This window comes from Diplotaxodon limnothrissa, linkage group LG13 (genome assembly GCF_057381915.1).
Source record: "Diplotaxodon limnothrissa isolate DT_005_m linkage group LG13, D_limnothrissa_male_GT1.1, whole genome shotgun sequence".
NCBI lineage: Eukaryota > Metazoa > Chordata > Actinopteri > Cichliformes > Cichlidae > Diplotaxodon > Diplotaxodon limnothrissa.
This window is the reverse complement of record NC_140608.1, coordinates 33397632-33416093: the sequence shown is the minus strand read 5'-3', so window position 1 is coordinate 33416093 and position 18462 is coordinate 33397632. Positions and strand designations below refer to the sequence as shown.

The 18462-nt window shown below is 44.9% G+C and overlaps 2 protein-coding genes across 2 annotated transcripts in view; one reads left to right on the top strand and one right to left on the bottom strand.

Moving 5' to 3' along the window:
• Window positions 1–198: 198 nt before the first annotated feature.
• Window positions 199–4988, bottom strand: cdt1 (chromatin licensing and DNA replication factor 1). The gene is made up of 9 exons (XM_085369645.1): window positions 4563–4988; window positions 3712–3998; window positions 3407–3601; window positions 3067–3212; window positions 2853–2953; window positions 2555–2743; window positions 1255–1401; window positions 922–1123; window positions 199–763 (listed from the first exon to the last, which is right to left on the bottom strand). Exons 1-9 carry the CDS (start codon window positions 4926–4928, stop codon window positions 597–599), a joined length of 1800 nt encoding a protein of 599 aa, XP_085225771.1. The 5' UTR covers window positions 4929–4988; the 3' UTR covers window positions 199–596.
• Window positions 4989–6596: 1608 nt separating this feature from the next.
• piezo1 (piezo type mechanosensitive ion channel component 1 (Er blood group)) overlaps window positions 6597–18462 on the top strand; it is an 88774-nt gene continuing 76908 nt past the window's right edge. The window contains exon 1 of the mRNA XM_085368985.1: window positions 6597–6928. Within this exon, the coding sequence (XP_085225111.1) occupies window positions 6865–6928 (64 nt within the window). The 5' untranslated portion in view covers window positions 6597–6864. The remainder of the gene's footprint in view (window positions 6929–18462) is intronic.

Sequence of the window (18462 nt, the reverse complement as noted above, 5' to 3'; positions counted from 1 at the left end):
AATTGTCTTTGTGTGCAAGTCTTCCAGCTGCAGCCAGCTGTGCTTTGCTCGAGGGTGAGTGTAGTTGTAGAGCACAGCAGCTGTCATGAAGCAGGTCTGCTTACACATCAAACCAGAACGAGCCGAACACGAGCTGAAACTCCGGTTTGGTCACAGCAAAGTCAATCATTACCTTTACTGATGAGTTACATCAGCCTGCAGCTGTTCGAATGGACCCGTTTTCTGCATCAGTAATGAGAACATCAAACACCCACAGCACCCTGCTGAGCTGTTTAAGATCCCCTCATGACCAATCCACCATTCGTGACAGCACAAAGCTGGGTGCAGCTCTTCACTGTGTTTCTTGAACATTATCATCAAACAGTGACTCTGAATCTAAAATACAAAATGAGTTTACTGCATAGAAAAGTGTTCCTAATAACAAAGTCAGTACATCCGTGTTACACTTTGGATAGAAGGAAAAAACTGGATCAGTGTTTCGAACAACTCAGCACAAGCATGTCAGGAGGACTCCTTCAACTCCATCCATGTATTATCCAAACCAGACGAACGTGCTAAAAATACTGCGAGGCGGTCACGTTAAAGGCCACCAGGCCTCAGATCAGAGTCTCCTCCTCTCGGAGTCTGCTGTTCACCGTGTCCGTCACAGTGCTGAGCTCCATGTTCTTATTCAGCTTCAGGTACAAGTCCTTCCTCACTGTGTGAAGAGTCAGCCAATCACCAGCCACTTCTGCCAGCAGATGGATGTGTTTCTCCATTTCACCTGTTGATTACAAAGGATCAGCCGGTCAGCTTCTACCTAGTGAATACGGCTCTACCTGGTTCAGTTTTCTGCTACATTTCTAACAGTTACAAACAGAAACCCTGTGTGGAGGGAGATCTCAGCACAAGCACCACATTGTTCTTGTTTCGTGAACCAACCTGTGCTCAGAGAAGATCTGTAGCTTGCCACCATCCGGTTACACGCCACCTCCATCGTTAAAGCCGGTTTCTTCTCTGCAACAAACACACTGCGGAGAATCCGTGCCAGCTCCCCAAGGCGTGACATCATTAACAGGCGCTCCTCCTGCTTGCTGTTACGAGTCATGACTGCCTGGAGCTTCTGTGCCTCCTTTGCCCGAATCTGAGGAGAAAGCAAAGTAAACTATAAAGATGTGTTTTTAGCAGCTGTTAGAGACAAAAATCACATCTTAAAGAAGCTCCAACAGCACTGTGGTCGACCCCCCTGAAGAACTGTGTGCCCGGTCTACCTACCCGGTCCAGCAGAGACTGGGACACCCCTTTCAGGGCATTTGGGACAGCTGATGTTTGGAGGACTGTGGGGTTCTCCTGGGATGTTGGCTCTTTGTGAGCAGCTTTGTCTTCTGTCTTCAGAGCCAGCCCAATCAGAGCCTTCTCCATCTGAACACACACAAAAAGCCAACACATTTAGCGTTACAGTAATTATACTAATATAAAGTTCCGTTAAAGAGCATCATGACAATCCCCGGCAGCCTACACCTGTTGCAGCATAACTAAGGGAGGATTCAGGGTCACCGGTCCAGCCCTAACTTCAGCAAAAAGGAAAGCTTGAATCTTAAAAGTAGAGATAGTGTCTGTCTCCTGAATCCAAACTGGAAGCTGGTTCCACAGAAGAGGGGCCTGAAAACTGAAGGCTCTGCCTCCCATTCTACTTTTAAATACTCTAGGAACAACAAGTAGGCCTGCAGAGCGAGAGCCAAGTGCTCTAATAGGGTGATATGGTACTACAATAATGATTGCATTTTATAAAGCGCTTTACAATGCCACTATTCATTCACTCTCACATTCACACACTGGTGGAGGCAGCTGCAGTTGTAGCCATAGCTGCCCTGGGGCAGACTGACATCATTAAGATATGATGGGGCACAAATATACAAGAATATGATTTTGGATTTCCAAATATCCAACTACGCTCTCTCTCTAGTCCCTGTCACCCAACGAAAGCAGTCCTACATGTTGGATGGAGCACACGTGCTGGTCAAAACGACTCAGCCTCTTAACAGTAAGACGTTCTTGTGACTACACCCACTGTTACTAAGTAGTGCTCACCAGTTTCCTGGAACTGAACATACAACTGAGAAAAATGCTGAATTAGGAGCTGCATCTCTCCAAAGGGATCGATGGCGGTAAGCTGTCAGTCACCATGTTCACGCAGACGGCTTTGATTAAACTTGTTCCTTCTGTCCTTCACCCTCATGAACAGTAGGAGGTGATGCGAGTTTACAAGTAACAACACAAAACACGCGACGCTGGTCTGGTGGCAGACTCAGGAGGGGCTACGTGATTAACTGAGAGGGGAAAGTGCTACAGAGTGTGGGTATGACACAGCTGTTTGTGATTGAGGTCAAGTGTTGAACTGACAGCCTGGAGTGATTACTGCCCATGTGACCTTCAATCTTTTGAGACAACGCCACAAATGTGTGTAAACAACACCTGAAATTCAGAGTGCTAACACCTAACAGATATTAATCTCAGACTACAGTAAGCTCATCGTTTACGCAGAAGCGTGAGAGCGGCGACACTGCTGCAGCACCTTAGGTGTGATGAGTGAGCGGGCCTTGTCGAGCACCTCCTGAGCTGTGGCCAGTTTCTCCGGGCGAGGAGTCTGAGGCAGTGCGCTCGTATGGACGGCTGGCACAGAATCCACATTAAAGCGAGGATGCCAGCGGGTCAGTTTGTCTTCTGGAACCAACACTGGGGGATCCAACGAGGACAGGAAAACCTGCAGGGAAAAAAAAGGAGATTTAGGCAAAAGTTTGAGACGACAACAAAAAAGTAACTGCTGTGTGACTTATTAAAAAAATGAGTGAACCCAAACTAGAGCAGCTGACCTTGTGGTGCTGTTTGACAATGGAAAGCAGGCTGTTATGGAACACACGTCTTCTCTCCAGGAGACGAGAGGCTGACAGCACAGGTCGAGCCTCGCCATTTTCTGAGGAGAACAACCCCAAAAACCCAAATCAAAGCCATGTACTGAGGGACAGTTTACAAATATGGTATTTGGAGAAAAGGGTTGGCTGAGCTGAAGGTGACGTGCGCTCTAACCGGAGACGATGATGGGGTCCACGGTCAGCTGGTAGCTTCCCTTCTTAATGCTGCTGTTGAAAGCTTGGATGTGTTTCTCCTGCCGGAACGTGTAGGCCTCAGGAAACACCGTCTTTATCTGACCCACGTGGCTCTCTTCAAAGCGCCTCAAAGAGGAAAGAAGTCAGTTATTATCTTTAGCAGCGAGCCACAGGTCCAGCGAGCCTTAGCTTAAAAACACACGAAGCTGCTGACAGCTGGAACCTTTCTAGCACAAACAACAGGACTGCTGACACATTCCACTTTCCCACACATTCTCAGCTTTTGTCTCACGAACTCATCCGACTAACCGAACACTTACTTGTGCATCATGTCCTGAACTCCCCGTTTGATCTTGGTGAAGGTCGCGGTCTCGCAGCGGTTGTACAACATGGCGACCACAGTGTCCATGCTTCTGAACATTTCAGCCAGCACCTTGTAATGGTAGGGGAGCGAGAGGCCTGGGGGGGCATCTTGAGCAAGAGTGTGGTACCGCTGATACGCTGGCTGCTCGGTGCTGGACACACAAGGGAGGACATTCACTTTAACATGGACTAAACAAAAGCTCATCTTTGGGGAAATGCAGCTTACTCTCACTTAGCTCTGTGCACATGTGCAAGTGCTCACCTGTCCTGAGCACGGGTCTCAGTCAGCTCATGCTCCGCTGCTGCTTTTGCTTCCTTCCTCTTCTGAGCTTTAGCTGCAAGCTCTTTGGCCCGAGCTACAGAGAGCTTCAGGGTCTTAGCTTCAGCAGAGGCCGAAATGATGGTTTCAGGAACAGCAGGGGAGCTACTGTCAGGCACTAAAGATGGAGAGGGTGTAGCTGAGGACGCAGTGGCAGGGATCTCATCTACACGCTTCTTAATCCTCAGAAGGCGTGACTTGAGAGCAGCGATGTCCTCTTTACCCAGGACCTGCCAGAAATGGAAAAAGGTGCTCTCAGCTAGGGCTGCTCAGTTAATCGAATTTTAACCACGATCTGGGCTTTCAGTGAAAATAATGGTGATTATCATTTTTGCCATAATCGAGCAGCCCTACTCTCAGCTGCGACCAAAACACACCAGAGGTCATGTGTGCAGCCCTGCTCCCCACATGCTGATTAGCCATCATGAGTGTTTCTCTCTCACACACAGCAACCTTTGTTAAAGAGAGGCGTGTTTCAGATATGATCAGGCTGCTCTCATTGTTCCAGTATGAAGACCGATCGACTTATTCAAACTGCTGAGACTGAACCCTCTCAGGAATGATATTAAATCACAAGTTCAGTCTCTGAGAAAAGGCATAGAAACATCTCATTTATTCAGCTGAGAAACCTCGTGAGATTCAGAATGCCGATTTAAAGCCAGATCAGTCCAGAGGAGCAAATATCCAGACACTACAAAGATCTGAGCATGACGAAGAGTACACAAAGCCTGCAACTACAGAGTGAAGGCAGGACAAAGCCTGTGGGTCTGTGTGTACATGCACACGTCTGTTACCTGTGCCGTGTCTGCGGGCAGCTCCAGTTTCTTCCTGGCAGACCGCCTCGCCGGCCTCTCTGCTCCTGCAGCGGCTGCCGGTGCTCCGAGATCCGCCTGCCGCCTCTTCTTGGCGGTGCTGTGCTCGACGGCTGCGGCGGACACGGTCGCTCCGAGGTCAGCCGAGCCCCGCTTGGGGGTGCGGGGACTGGAGAGGGGTTGCTCCGCGCCATGGTTCAGCCCTGCGGCCTCGTCGATTACACGGAGAAACTCTTCATGAACTGTCGACGAACACGAGAAGGCGCTGCGTGGCTCTGTCGGCTTCGTTGGGCCGCCAGTGGCTTTCTTCGTCCGGGAGTAGAAGTCGGTAACCCGAGCCTGAGACATGCCGCTGGCCTCACAAGCGAACACGAAAACAAAACGAGGACGAGCAGAGCCCCAGCACACAGACGCCGTCTGCAAACGTTCTCCGGAAGTGCGCACACTGCACAGGAAGAAGAAACAAATGTTCGCGCGAAATGAATAAAGCCACGCCTCCCCCGGTCCTCTTGGTCGGAGGGTAAACCAGGACTGGAGCAGACCGTGGGCGGGCGTGTTCTTCTTCTGTGTAAAAGTTTTCCACACGCTAAACACGGGCTTTGAGCGGTGCTGTGGATCAACATGTCCAGTGTCTGTTTGTGAAAGTGTAACTTTACCTGTCTAATCACCATGGTTACAGCAGGTGATCACGTTCAAATCACGCCACCTTCCCGATAGTTTGCTGCGTGTTTCAGTGACACACACAAATAACACCGGTCCACCCAACCTTGTGGGTTCACACAAAGGGAGAATCTGTCTAACAAACCACAGTAAAGGTAATGAGAATATTCGTGCTAAATAGTATGCAGTTAATCATGACAAAGTTCAAAAGGGACATGAATGTGAAAGCTATCCTGAGACTTCTGGGTCACGTGCTAGAACATTTTGTCTTTACTTTGAAATGGGAAAATGTTGTATTTGTTTCTTTCAAAGGCAAAACGGAAGATGTATACTTTATAATAAATCTGTTAGCTATCTTAGCTAAATGTTATTTCCAGAAATGCAAATACAGTAGCCAAAAGCCTCATTTTAAACACAGCTATACTGATAACTGCTTAGTGGATCACTTAATAAAAAGGCTATAAAAACAATTACTATTTGTACTAATTACAAATTATTTGAATGTAGGCTATGTAACTTTTTATATGCACCCCCTGGCATGTGTTAATTATGTTCAAATACATTCTCTGTATACTGTTGCTTAATAAAGTTGTTGTTGTTTTTTTTTTTTGGTTTTTTTTTGGGGGGGGGGGGGGGGAGCAGAATAACACTAGATCACAACCACGTCACTGTGTGTCGACAGGGGCGTAATTTCCAGGGGGGTTAGGGGGGTCAGATTTATTTATTTATTTAGACAGAGAGACCCCCCAAGGTTTAGCACGCTGATGAGCAGTGAGCTTTGAATGGTCCACAGCAGCCACTCAGCCACAGGATGACTGAGTGGACTGTGCGCCATTGATCTCTTCTGTGATTTGCAGCCGGAAGCTAGAAGATAAATCTGTGGCTGTGGCTCAATGCGGACACTGAGCCACAGCCACAGATTTATCAAATCCAAACTTTTGTTGACTTTGTAACTGAAACCTGTGAAAAATCAGCTGATATCTGGAGTTCTGTAATGTGGAAACATCTGGAGAGAACAAGTCGTAATTTCACTGCTTTGCAGTCAGGAGTGGCTGCTGAGCGCCACGAGTTTATTTCAATTAATATCGTTTTTCTAAGTCATCACATCAGGATCAACGCGGTGACCTCTCCACGCCGGTGCTGCGTCACCCTGCGTACGCAGAGGGGCGCTACCTGACCGCGTTATTATACGAATTTTGCCAAACTTGACGTGAGGAGCGGCCTCAGGTACCCCCAAGTACTGACTGACACGGATCTGACACGGGAGAGTGTGAAAGGGTCATTAGAAGAAGGACTGAGTGCTGTGAGCGCTCTGCACGAACTTTAACGCGCAGTCAGACTGCGAGAGAGGGAGGCGACTGTGAGCAGCTGCAGTATGAACGCCCCTCACACGGACCGCCCGTGAATCACTTTTTCCATGTGCCGCGGAGCCGCCTCAGCCCGGCCTCCAGCTATCCCTACAGAAGACCCCCTCCCTCGGCTCAGCGCGAAGCGGAGCTTCAGTGTGAGTGTTCACGTTACGGAGTAACGGCCCGGACAGCGATCGGCCACCTTAGACCAAATGGAGTGCGTCTGACATCGAGCCAGCCTTCGTGCCGTGTGCGCGGCGTTGACGTGCTCTGCCATGGATCTTCAGGTGGTTGTCTGGCTCTTCTACTGCCTTCTGCTGCCCTCCGGCCTCTTAACAGGTAAGCTGAAAGAGAAGCAGCTGCACTGATGCCAGCACAGCGGCTCTCGGCTCGTCCGGGCTCGGCTCCGTGACGCACTGGGAGTTCGCCAGGGAGTCAAAACTCTCCACAAGTTTGACAGAAGTCGTACAGGCCGACACATTTCCACACTGCGTTTATAGTTCAGAGGTGTTCACAGAAACTCTCAGCCCTGCGTGTCACACAGCTCTCTGCTCCGGAGTTTGGCTCAAAAGTGTCACTGCTGCGCGTGCACGAGCACGAGCTTTTCTCCAAGGCGCTGATGTGGAAAACACCAGTTCACATTAGGTAACCGAACTGCTGCATGCACTGCAGGTTTTCCTGAGCGTGAGCGGAAAGTAAGTGTGTCTATTGCGCGTGTTAAAGCTGCCATCCTGTCTGGGCTGTGGAAAAGCTTGTTTGCGCCCCCGTTTCTCAGTCAGCCATCAGTTTAACAGTGGACATGATGAAATGCCTTTCAGTTGGGGCCTGCAGGAGAGAAGACGACCCTCTGTGTGTGGGACAGACAACAATCCAGTGGCTTGTTGGGTGGTGGGTCCTCGCTAAAAGCAGTGTGTGGCTGTGGTCTCCAGCAGCCCGCTGACACACCCTGCACTGACTCGACTGCACTGGTACTTTCCTTTACAGTTGTGTAAATATGACATGTTGGTGACGGTCATTCGTAGTATGGCAGCTTTGTTGGGAGCAGTGCCATTGCTCAGCGGTTCATGCAGACGCTGTTTAAAGATGAAGGGTGTAGCTGTCCCAAAGCTTTTGGAAGAATGGTCTCCTGAATGTTGCTGAACACATCAGCAAACAGTTCATACTGCCATTCTCCTCCTTTACCACCGCAGTGTTTTACTGCTACTCTTTCATAAAGACCTGCAAAAGGCTGGGTCCTGACACGTGTTTGTCTTCTTGCTCGCATGTTCACCGCAAACTTCTCTCAGTTGTGGTTTGAATCAGTGGTGCTGTTCTGTAAAGGCAGTCCCACACAGGTTCCTGCACGCGATACACTGCACTTCTCTAACAAATTCCTCTGAGAAGAATCACAACAAAGTTGTGATTTTGAGCATATAGTCAAAGTCTGAACTGTTGGCTTGGTTTGATCAGGTTCCCAGTGTGAAGCTGTACTAATATCATGGAAAACTCTGGTGATCACAGAGCCTCTTCTTAGGAAACCCAATAATGCTGATTCCTGCACAGAGCCCTCTGAATGCCATGGTCAATCGTTGGGGCAATCGTGGCTCAAGAGTTGGGAGTTCGCCTTGTAATCGGAAGGTTGCCGGTTCGAGCCCTGGCTTGGACAGTCTCGGTCGTTGTGTCCTTGGGCAAGACACTTCACCCGTTGCCTACTGGTGGTGGTCAGAGGGCCCGGTGGCGCCAGTGTCCGGCAGCCTCGCCTCTGTCAGTGCGCCCCAGGGTGGCTGTGGCTACAATGTAGCTTGCCATCACCAGTGTGTGAATGTGTGTGTGAATGGGTGGATGACTGGATATGTAAAGCGCTTTGGGGTCCTTAGGGACTAGTAAGGCGCTATATAAATACAGGCCATTTACCATTTTACCATGGTCACATATTCAGTTAAAAATAACTACTGCTGTTTATGGATCATTTACACTATCTATTCTGTTTCACCCAAATCCATGTAGTGATCCTACAAAAATAATGACTCTTTTCTGCCATTTAGGGATTTTCCAAATCTAAAGCCATGTTATTTAAATGTTTTTATGCCCAATCTGCTCTGGTTTAGGTTAGGAGTGTCATTCAGCAGAGTTTGTAACAAGTAAAATTAATATTCTGCTCAGATAAAACAGGAAGTGTATGTTTAGCCTAAATCCAGCTGGCAATCTCAGAGGACAAATGTCATAAGCTGGAATGTTAACAGTCTTACTGTGTGGGGCATGACTACTGTTGCTATGAAATGTTGGGAGACTGAGAGAAACAGAAACAGTCTCAGACAGGATGCAACTTGTTACAACTTGCAACATTGTGTCTTTAAACAGTTCACATTGTGATACAAAGGAAGTGAAACCCGACGATATAACAGCCAAGAGGACATTGCATCAACATTTCCTGGAGAATTACCCTCATCCAAACAAACACTTTGTGATCCTGATCATGTGTCGCTCTTCACACTAAAATTTCAAATATTAAGGGTGGTTGTAGCTCATCTGCTAATCCCAAGGTTGGTAGTTTGATCCCAGTCTGCCAAAGTGTCCTTGGGTAAGACACTGGACCTTGGGAGAATGTTTGATAGAAAGCACTTTTATGAATATTGTTTGTAATCAGTTGTTTCAAAACTCGTGGTACATTGACTTTTTATGAACGTTAGTGACAGTGATTTATAAAAACATGCAAACGTACATGGAAGTACAGCTTCAAAGCAAATATTTGTTGTGAGGACCTTAATTTTTGATAGATAGCTGGCAAAGGAACAATGAGACAGGAGCTTCTTGTTGTTGGGAGTGTATTCCAATGCTCACAACCCAGAGTTGACAGATTCCTTCCACCTGTTTCTTTGCAGAGACAGTAAGAAAGTCCATTCCTTACATATAATGATGGATCAAGTATCAACAACAACAACTTTATAAGGGCTGTGGAATAATGTAGTTAAAGTTTACACAAGTACACTTCACTCGAGCGTGTTGAACATAAGTAGCGAGGTGTTATTTTAGGTTTCGGTGAAAGATCTGAATTAAAAAAGATGAGAGGGGGAAAAAGCGCAGCACCACTGGCTGGGTTTGTTTCAGACACAGACCTGATCTGAGTAACAAAAATGAGCCTGTTTACAAGAGAACTGTGTGATGTAGCCTAGTGAGTCAGAGTCATTCCACAGTAGTGCAGTTTAACAGGACTTCACGGCTCGGTGAGAAATCCTCGGTGTGTAGGAGTGAGTCAGAGAGAAGGATTTATTTGTGCTTTAATTTCGCCACCATCAGCACACTGAACAGCAGCTCATCTCACTGTCATTTCTAAGAAAAGGAAACTGTACAACCTGCTCTTGACTCGGAGTCCGATTTTCCTACGTGCTTAGTTTTAATGGTAAAGGTATACTGTTACATGTTGATGCCAGGAGGCAAAGAGGATAGCTACGTTTGGAGAGTTCAGAGTTGGGACAGCGTCTGCTTCAGTGCTGTGATTGGCCTGTTTGTAACAGAGCCTTAACTCATGGAATATCTGACTATAGCTGTAGAACTCATTTAAACACATATGAACCAGGGCAGAGCCAGTGCTTTCCTGCTCTCACAGGCCTTTAACATGCCGCACACTACAGTCACATTTAAGCAATCCCACAGACTGATTTAGTACGTTCATTCTTTGCACTTGAAGCACTTTGTCTCTCTGACATACACTGATATGTCTGAGTTTGCTGTGAGCCACTCAACCTGTATACTGGGCAGAAACATCCTTTGATAAGGAATAGGCTGCAAAGCACCGCTGAGTCTCACAGCTACAGACCTACACACTGTGTACCTGCTTGAAATACTTGGCAATAAGTACTGCTGTATTTTCACCCTGACACAAGTTTTTGTGCTATTTCTCTGAATATACAGATGACAGAATATAAGAGAATTCAGCATCAGGCTGCTGAATGAGTCTGCTCCTCTGCTAGCTAGACTAAGTGTTTTGCGTCTGTTATACCCAATAAAACGGCTCTGTTGTTTGTTAGTTTTGATCAGCTGGTATTCTTTCTGTGGTTTCTGGTGTTTGGTCAGTCAGTTCAACATTTTGGCAGCTTGTTGAGTGATTTCATCAGGCCCGAGTCAAAACTGTTTCTGTTCTTTAAGTGTTTGCTTCAAATCCAGGCTTTCACCTTCAACTCTTCCGATTCCTTCGGCTGATGTATCATCACAGACATTTATGTTATGCAGTGTATTTGTTTTTACTGTCATGGAAACGGTGCAGAGGAGCACTGGGCCATAAATGACACACACCAGCCACTTCATTAGGTACACCTGTTGAGCTGCTTGTTAACACACTTTGAACACAAGTTCAACATGAGCATAAAAATTTGGAAGAAAGTTCATTTGTGTGACTTGGAACGTGGCGTCATTGTTAGTGCCAGATGGGCTGATTTGAGCATTTCAGAATCTGCTGACCTGATAGGATTTTCCCACACAAGCATTTCTAGAGTTTACAGAGACTGGTCTGCAAAACAAGAAATGTCTGGTTTTCAGGGTTTTTATCGGTTTTCAGCGTTATTTTGTCATCGTTTTTATCGTTTACTCGGTTTTCCTGGGTCTTTTCACGTATGTTATGAATAAATCTTATTTTTTTCGGTACCGGTACTAGTTTTATTTTGTTGTATTTATCCGCGACACCTTAAAGGCCGGTCCGTGAAAATATTGTCGGGCATAAACCGGTCCGTGGCGCAAAAAAGGTTGGAGACCGCTGTGCTAGATCATTGCAGAACCTCTGACAGCTGCAACCAGCAGGATGATGCACAATGTCACAAAATTAAAATGGATCTCACACCACTGTGCTCAGATGGCCTCACAGTCACCTTATCTTAGTGCAATAGAGCACCTCATCCATCGATGTCATGGATGTAGCAGCTGTGACAGCGTTACATCAATGTGGACCAAAATCTCTGAGGAATATTTCTGGCAGTCTGAAGTCCTACCCAGTGTTAGTCAGATGTAACTAATGAAGTGGCCAGTGAGCATACGTGTGTGTGTGTGTGTGTGTGTGTGCACACACCTTTTTTCTTTCCACAAAAACAGGAAAGTTGCTCAGGATGAACTCTACTACATGCAACAAGAGAATGTTCCATTCCAACAAAGCTGAGCTGGACCTTTATCACCGTTGCTCCTCGCTTTGATTCTTTCCTCAGCAGAAGCGTTTTTACCTTTTAGATCTGAAAAAGAGTGGAGAGGAATCTCACTGACAGAACAGATTGTAATATAAATAGCATTTGATCAAACCTCTGTTATAACTGGAGAGAATGTGATCACCATGTCTTTATTTCATCTCTCTAATCATGTCATCATACATAAAGCTACGTTTAAGAGTTCTGAGGACCTCACATGAAGGGAGCCTTTCTGCAACCTGGAGCTTGCAAAAGTGCACTCATGTATGAGGTGAGCAGCAATAACATAATCTGCCAGACTGAATCTCAGCATGGACTCAAACGGAGACATAAAGTTAAAAATCAAAATGTGGCATTGTTAGTCAGCGAGCTAGCTGTCGCTCTTGGTACTCTTGTATTTGATTGTGGATTTTGTCCTTGGCACATATTGTGCACTTCCTTTTATTGTTGTTTGCCGTTGTTCTGCCCTGTGTATTGAGTTCAGTGCTTAGCTAAGGTTTGATGACAGGACGCATCAGTTATTGTTCAACTGAACAAGAAGCAGGAAACCCTGGCTTGGAAGCACAATGAGGGATTTTTAAGTTAAATACTAATATAGAGAGCTCTGATAGTTTAGCAGTTTACACATTCGCCTAAAAGTGGAAAGACCCCTAGTTTCATCCAGGGAGGAGATACAAATCCCTTTGGCCAAATCAAACATGCCGACCGGCACGCTGAGGCACTCCCAGCAGAAAAGAACGTCTCCCGCTGACACAGAGGATTCCCTTTTGACTTCTCTAAATTGCACTTCTGTTCTAGTTTTCCTCAGTTGTGTGAATAGAGGGTTGCAGAAAGACAAACTTGTGTCAGCAAGTATATTGCAGTTGTTCTGTCCTTGATGCAGTGTGCACTTGACTATCATATTCCTGTGGCACTCTTTCATGTAATAAAAATAAAAGTATTTCCACATCTCCACTGCAGTCTATGAACCTGTATGGAGCTTCCTTTAATTAGCTCTAGCCTGTGTAGGGGAGACCTCAGATGCCCCAGCAGATGATGTAGAAGGCCGTTCAAGAACTGGCTCCAGTGTTTGTTGCTTTGGTAGTTGATAGGTTTGTAGCTTGAACCCATCCGCTGGAACGTTGAAGACAATATAATTACACAGCAAAGCAAGACACGAAGTAGGCAAAGTTCTTCATGTTTCTCGTGCACGGGAGAGAACCGGACAAACGCCGTTCCTTCGCTTGACCCCAGTTGCTCTCGTCCGTTCTCCCGTAACACTGCTCTTTTATTGAGGTTACATGAATATGCATAGGTTCATTAACATATAACATCTTACATAGGTATACATGTGAACAAAGAATACTGTGTGTGTGTGTGTGTGTGTGTGTGTGTGTGTGTGTGTGTGTGTGTGTGTGTGTGTGATTTGTGTGAGGTCAAGATGTGACCCTGTGAAGAGTCTAGCGGGTCCATCTGAACAAAAGGCTCTTATACTTAAACAGATATACGTGTGTTTGCTATGCCATATATCAACAAGAGAAGATACGGATCTATGCCAGAACACTCTGTAGAGGAGTGAACGCACTCCCCTCTTCATGCTACACAGAGTTGTTACAGACCTCCTAGGATGAGACATTCTTTCAATCTACAAATGATTATACACTTCTAAGCATATATGAGTAAATATTTCTAAGCATAAATGACAATGAACAATACAAAACCTAACAGTAGTGAACGCCTGTCAGTGCAAAGATATTAGATGGTGGTGGTTGTGTCACACTCAGAGGTGGAGCTAGAAAGATTTTCTTTGGGTGGCACGGAAATCAGATGGGCTGGCAAAAGCCATTTCATACACATTTGCAGGTGTTTCATTCTCTGTTCTGTACCGTGTATAGTAAAATACATCAAATGAAGCAAGAGAACATGTTTGATATATCTTGATGCATGCTCAATCATCCAGGTAAGTAAATCTCCAAACGTTGATCCAGTTCATCTGGACGTAGCGTTTTGTGGGAGAAACGTTTCGTCACCCATCCAGCTGACTTCTTCAGTCTCGCAGAACACAAGAACCTCTGTTTCACCTGGATTTACACGAGCAAAGTTTGAAGACATTCAATTATTAATGGCAGAAAAGCATTGTGTTGGGGTTGTTGGCTTAGCAGAAAACTACAGCTACATATTATCAGCATAGCAGTGGTCGGAGATGCATTTGAACATGTTTCATACATGACCCAGAGGTAACGTATGTAGTGAAAACAGAAGAGGTCTAAGTATAGATCCACATACAAGGGGTGCCTAAACTGACTAATATGAATTCTGAAGTATCTGTTAGATGTGTGATAAAACTTTTAGAGAACAGTTCCAGTCAACTCGGCTCTGTTTAGTGAGACTAAAATGGATTACTCACCTTTATCTAAGTGAGAGTATCATTAGTAATTATTTATCATGTTTCTGTGCTGGGCTTTTGTTTTCATTTTCAATTGAAACAAAAAAATTAAATTTATCAAAGATATTATTTCCCTCTGCTACGTGAAAGCAGCAAGGATCCAGATGAAAGGACTGGATATATAATAATAATAATAATAGATTTTATTTATGAGCGCCTTTCAAGTCACCCAAGGACACTTTACAATAGGATAAAACACTTAGTAAAACAATGGCAGAATAAGAACAATAAAACAAAAGCACAAGATAAAATGAACAAACAGTGGATTCACAGTGAATATGCAGATTTGAACAGATGAGCTTTGAGTTGGGATTTAAACTGGGAGAGAACCAGTGTTTCTTATTTCAGGGGGCAGAGAATTCCACAGCCTGGGAGCAGAGCAGCTGTAAGCTCTGCTTCCCACGGTGGTGAGGTGGAAGGAAGGTACAGCAAGCTGGATAGAAGAAGAAGAACGAAGTGAACGGGCAGAACAGGTGGTGGTTAACAGGTCAGAAAGGTAAGGAGGAGCGAGGTTATGAATGGCCTTGAAGGTGAGCAGAAGAAGTCTGAAAATTATCCAGAATTTCACTGTGAGCCAGTGAAGTTCCTGAAGAACAGGTGATGTGCTGGTAGGAGGGGTTCTGGTGAGAATGCGAGCAGCAGAGTTCTGAACCAGTTGAAGCTGATGGAGGGATTTTTGGGGGAGACCATGCAGAAGAGAATTGCAGTAGTCAATACGGGAGGTAACAAGACTGTGGACAAGAATGGACGTAGACTGGGTGGAAAGAGAAGGAAGCAATCTGTTAATGTTACGTAGATGGAAGTAGGCAGAACGGGTGAGATTACTGATGGGAGATTTATAGGAAAGCGAACTGTCTAGGATGACACCAAGGCTCTTAACCTGAGGAGAAGGGAAAACTGTGGAGTGATGGTGAGTGAGAAATGGTTCGCCTTCAAAAGGTGTATATATATGATGGAGAGAAGCTGGGGCAGATGGAGGGGTGATGTCAGTCGGGCAGGAAGAAGAGTGCACGTGTGAGGCAATATCAATGAGAGCTGTTATTGAAATCAGAACTGGGTGAGACACTCGACGAGGGTAAAATCATCTAGACTCAAATTATGATCTGATAGCTTTGAACTTGTCACCAAAGGAATTTAGCAGTATCAGAAAACGTGGTAAGCAAAGAGGAGGAATCAGGAGTAAGTCTAAGTCTGTTAATGGTGTCAAACAAGAGCCTTGGATTGTGCTTGTTAATGAAACCAGCTAAGTAAGATGTTTTTCGCTGGTTATAGTTGAGTGTGCTTAGCAATTCCTTCATGCGATGGTAATGAACATCGCATAGTGAACATAGTGACATATGTAGATGGATATGTAGCTGCGCCTGATGGCTTCTAAGGTCAGTGAGCTGAGCATCCTTGAGTTAGCTGGGGTAACTTTGACTGAAGGTAGTGGACCACTGGGAAAGGTCAGGAAACCAGGCGTCAGTGCAGTGATGACATCAGCAGAGTTGAAGGTGTCAGTGCAGGATTTCAGTCACTCCACAGTAAAATTCAGTAAATCCAATAAAACCAGTGAAAGCTGTCAGAATACAAAGAGAACCAGTTTGAAAAATTAGAGTCCAGAAGTGACAAGTGATCTTAGCGAGGAGAAAGATTGGCACTGTTGTGCGAAATCATCACACAATAGTGCCACAATGGAGCAGCTGCACTGCACCATAACCAAAAAGAGTCATGGCTCTATGATAAGGGACTGCAGTTTTTCCAGCCTGCTTCTCCATCACTCTGTCGAAATCTTGGGCTGGTGACGCACCTGAATCTTTATTTGGCTGCTCTGAAAACCGGCCTGTTGTCTCACATCACACCTGGAGAAAGCCGTGGCACACAAATCATGGCACACTTACAACCCACTTTGATTTAAAACTGCCCCAACTGTCAGTGAAAGGAAATGTAGTTACACATTAAATCGATGAGATATTATAAAATTATAAAATATAATTTTTTTACACAAGTAATATACAATCCTAATATGTTATTTATTTATTATTTCATTGTGGACACTGTGAAGAAACAATTTCTATAGTAGATAATGAGACAACTTTACTGTCATTTAATTGTTTTTCTATCTATTATTTTGATGCAGCATGAATGTCTGTGTTAGCTGTAAAACTTTATGCCCTCCTTTACACTTCCCACAGTAATCCAGGGGCCACACTGGATTCTTTGCTGGGCCAGTTCTAGCAGGTTGGTGTCTGTTTGACACCCATGCCTTAGATCAGGGCTGCCCAATCCCAGTCCTCGAGAGCTACCGTCCTGCAGCTTTTAGATGCATCCTTGTTCCCACACACCCGAATCAAATGAATAGCTTGTTATCAGGCCTTTGCCAAACACGATGGCATGCTGAAGAGGTAATCAAACCATTTGATTCAGCTGTGTTGGAGTAGGGATGCATCTAAAAGCTGCAGGATAGTAGCTCTCGAGGACTGGGATTGGGCAGCCCTGCTTTAGATGGACTTCAAATTCAGATTCCTTTTATTTGTCATTTTCATGCTTTGCATACAAAACACATCAACCACACAGTAGTGCATTTTGTAAAGTAATAAACCAATAAATAAGAGCGTTTAATAAATGGACTAAAAATATGCAATAAGATGAAATAAATATTATGAATGGTAAATGGGTAAAAGTACTGTAGCAAGGAAACAGTACAGTCAGTCCCTATGAGCAGCTCACATACTCTGGTTAAGACGTCTGTGTGCTGTCCTTGATCTAATGCTACTGTATCTGCTCCCAGACTCTGAGCATGAACCAGGGGGTTGGTCGAGTCCTTTATGATGCTTAATGCTCTGCGCCTACAGCACTTAGTGTAGATGAGGCCAGGAGAGCGAAAGTGTCGCTGGGCCTTCATGATGATGGCTGCGGCGTCACTGGTAGTTAGCTCATCTATCAGGTGAACTTCAAGGTTTTGGTGCAGTGAGCCCTCTGCATTTGAAAACTGCTGATGGTTAATGGGAGCTGCTGCAGGCAGCTAGTTCATCTGAAGTCATCCATCCTTAGTTATGTGATTCATGGCTGTTAGCTGCTCTTTCCTATGTAAGAAACAACTGTGGTATCATTGCAACTGTTATCACATGATTTGCTGAAGTTAGCAGAGCAGTCATATGTCATCAAGGTTAACAGTAAGGAGCTCAGTAAGACAGTAACAGTGAGCACAGACTGATGGGCCATGCTCTGCCTGTAACAAGCAATCATGATGTAAACAACATATTTCTTCTCAAAGCATCATTAGTTAAGCAATTTGTAACATCTAAAGGAACAACATTTGATTATTAGAATTATTTTTGAAAATTACAACTAATTTACATCTTTTGTCAAATGAAAAGTGTATAAAACATATAATCCACATTATTATTGAAGACGTTATTCACCATCTTTTTACTAATGTATCACATGGTTTTCATTCAAAGCAAGCAACATTATTCTTATTTGTATAATGAAACCACGTTGGATTATTTTGACCATCAAAACAATGTAAATAAGCACACAAGCAGCCGAGAGGTGGAATTCCTCCAGTGGGTCCTGGGTCTATCCTGCTGCCTCCTCGGACATGCCTGAAGCCCCTGACCCAGGGTCCATGTGTGAGCTGCAGTGACTGATGCATACAGCAGTAAGCTAAAAATAACTAGACAAATTATGATTGATTCCTCTTACATTCAATTAATTCAAAGCTGCTGCTGCTGCTGCCTCTTGTTGACATTGTAAATCTGAGTTAAACATTTTGGCTGGTCCTAACTGTGTCATACATCTTTAAAGAGTTGTTTGAAGGTTAAGACTAGGTTTATAGCTAAGGTAAGAATCAGGTTTTAGCTAAGATAAAGATTGCAGTTAGGTACTTAGTTATGATAGTTAATGTTAGGCTAAGGGACTGGGGAGAAGACTATTCCCAGTTTCAGCCAGAAAGTCACTGGACTTCTTGAAGTTTCTTGAAGACCTTTCACCCAGCAGGTCCCTGAGGTCATGTGACCAGGGCTTGCTTGCTGTCCAACACACGAGGCTGAAAACAAAAGGCGACAAACTTTTTGTAACTGTGGCCCCCAGACTGTGGAACTCTCTCCCTTTGAGCCTGAGATCTGTGGACTCAGTGGTCTCTTTTAAAAAACAGCTAAAAACTCTTCTTTTTAAACTTGCTTGTTTTAGCTTCTGTGAAGCACTTTGTGATTTTTATCTTGAAAGAGGCTGTATAAATAAAGTTTTACTTACTTACTTACTTACTTACTTACTTACCTCGCATCTGAGAAGCTTTTTCAGTCCTAAAGCCAAATAGT